This window comes from Halyomorpha halys, unplaced genomic scaffold (genome assembly GCF_000696795.3).
Source record: "Halyomorpha halys isolate HHAL.00 unplaced genomic scaffold, Hhal_1.1 Scaffold1992.1, whole genome shotgun sequence".
Lineage (NCBI taxonomy): Eukaryota > Metazoa > Arthropoda > Insecta > Hemiptera > Pentatomidae > Halyomorpha > Halyomorpha halys.
Window position 1 is genome coordinate 20,703 of NW_027113752.1, and position 2,694 is coordinate 23,396.

At 25.1% G+C, this 2,694-nt stretch overlaps 1 protein-coding gene across 1 annotated transcript in view; it reads right to left on the bottom strand.

The window, feature by feature from the left end:
- LOC106690960 (uncharacterized) overlaps positions 1–2,631 on the bottom strand; it is a gene marked incomplete in the record, with an annotated part of 7,850 nt that extends 5,219 nt beyond the window's left edge. Inside the window, 5 exon segments of the mRNA XM_014436577.3 lie at positions 38–73; positions 817–855; positions 1,488–1,526; positions 2,505–2,573; positions 2,626–2,631. Coding sequence (XP_014292063.3) covers positions 38–73; positions 817–855; positions 1,488–1,526; positions 2,505–2,573; positions 2,626–2,631 — 189 coding nt within the window.
- Positions 2,632–2,694: the final 63 nt, after the last annotated feature.

The window sequence follows — 2,694 nt, forward strand, 5'->3', positions numbered from 1 at the left end:
ATAAAACAATATGCTCTGTATTTATCACATTAATCACCTTTAGTATGTCAGAGTCTGATGGATCACTTTCTTCCTGAAAATTACAATATTTTAATTAAGACATTTATCCTCTGTAATGTAAGTTTAAATAAGCTCAAATAGAAATCTAAATATCTATTTTTAGCAAGAAATATTTTGCCTGTATGAATGAGGAATAAAAAAAATTCATGAAATATAATAAACATGCTTAGGGTATTTTCATTTTATAATTTTTGTTTCTAATCAATTACATTTATACATAACATAATATGCTCTGTATTCATCACTTTAATCACCTTTAGTATGTCAGATTCTGATTTATCATTTTCTTCCTGAAAATTACATTTTAACTTAGACATTTATCAGCTGTAATGTAAGTTTAAATTAGTTCAATCTGAATCTAAATATCTATTTTTACAACAAAATATTGTGCCTGTATGTCTGATGCAATGAAAAATATCCTAAAATTTAACAAACATTGTTTTTAGCATGACTTTTAGATTGATTCCATCACAATTAAAAGAAAAATTAAATTATTATATATGATTATACTATTGTTATTAATATATTGAATGATTCATTAGCTTTAATTTTAAATGCAGAAAATGCCTCCTCCCTCCCCCCAAAAAAGTAGTAATTAGTCTTAAAGAAGTAAATTATTGATCAATATTTAATAATTTAAGATATGAATCCTTATACTTCTTATGAAATTCTTAATTTATTCCTATTTTGAACAAAATCATAAAATATGTTCTATTAATTTTCTGAGGAATAATTTCTACTGATCATTTTAATCACCTCTAGTTCTCCAAATCCTGTTGTAAAGTTACGGCCAATCTGAAAATTATAACATTTCAATCAAGATATTTATCTCCTATAATGCAAGTTATTAAATTAATTCAAATCCAAATCTAAATATAAATTTATACTAATAAATATTATGCCTGTATTTCTCAGGAAATAAAAAATATCCTGAAATTTAATGAACATGCTTAAGGAAAATTTAATATTAAAATGTTTGTTTCTAATTTATAACATTTATGCATAACATTATATATATAAATATAAAAACAATTAAATCTGTACTGCAAATGAACTACAAATGAAGGGCCACTGTACTGTTACTAGACCAATGGTTATTCAAGGAGGTAATTCGGTCAAAATCACAGACGACAGCCAGACTTTTACTCAATGAAAGGTACCCACTTCCTGATGCTGGGCAGACCCCGGAGGGCTTCTGAATATAATGGGTTGACTCATGGCTATAGTGAAATTAATTAATTAATATTACTGAAACTAGTGAATTAACATCTGCTGCAGCTGGATTCCAACCTGGTTCCTTGAAGTTAGTAGCACAGTCCCTTACCACTGAGCCACCTGCTCTTATTATATATATAAATAAATTTTGGTTTTTAATCCATTACATTTTTACATAAAATAGCATGCTCTGTATTGATAACTTTAATCACCTCTAGTTCTCCATATTCTGATGGATCATCACTCTCAATCTGAAATAACAACATTTTAATTAAGACATTTATCTACTGTAATTTAAGTTTAAAATATAGATTATAAATATTATAATTGGTGTCTATATTTCACTTATTAGAGGTTCAGGAAGAGACCATTCATGGAAGATAATAATTAACAATACAAAAGTATGGAACTGATAGAAGAATAAAACAAAGAAGGAAAAAATATAAAAGATTTTTATCTCTTCGTATAATTTATCAAGATATAAGATTAAAAATAAAATAAATGATTAAAAAAAATTGTTTTTATTTGGAATGGATTTAACTGATTTTCATCACTGTCCATTGGATCACACTCTTTAAATTTGTCATCTTCATTCTAGAAATAAAATAACTAATTCTCATCTCACTGCCAAATATTTTTTTGTTTATTGTTTTACAAGATTAAAGGCTTCAATTGGTGTTTTATAGCTAACTAAAGATGAGTGGTTAAAGAACTAATTATAAAAGACATTCAATACATACAAAACTATGTAAATTTATTATTTTATTATGTTATATATAAAATACCTTAGCTAATGATAGTAAGAGCAGAAAAATAACTTATGTAATTACCTAAAGCAATTATATATAATTACCTAGAAAAATATAACAACAAGCAATAAAAACAATAAAATAATATAGTATGACAATAATTTATTAAAATATTATAAAATACTGTTATAATTAATATAAATTATTTATATTATTTTTGTATAATATACAAATTTCCTAATAATTATCTGAACTATTTCTTTGCATTCATCACTAATTTCAATTTTGATGCTATCAGAAGCGGCAGCAATAGATTTATACCACTCCTAAGTATAGAAAAAGGGCAAATAAAACATTTGTCTGAGCTATTTGTAGCTACAGGCATAATTAATAATAAAATATTTAAATACATAGAATTGTGGATACTCTTATAGACATATATATATATTTAATAATACGTTAACTAATGATAGTAGTTACCTGAATAATTTCGCATTCATCCTCTACTTCAATTTTGATCTTATCAGAAGTGGTAGCAACAGGTTCCACCTAAGTATAAAAAAGGGCAAATATAACATTTGTCTGAGTTATTTGTAGCTACAGGCATAATTAATAATAAAATATTTAAATACATAGAATTGTGGATACTCTTATAGACATATATATATAT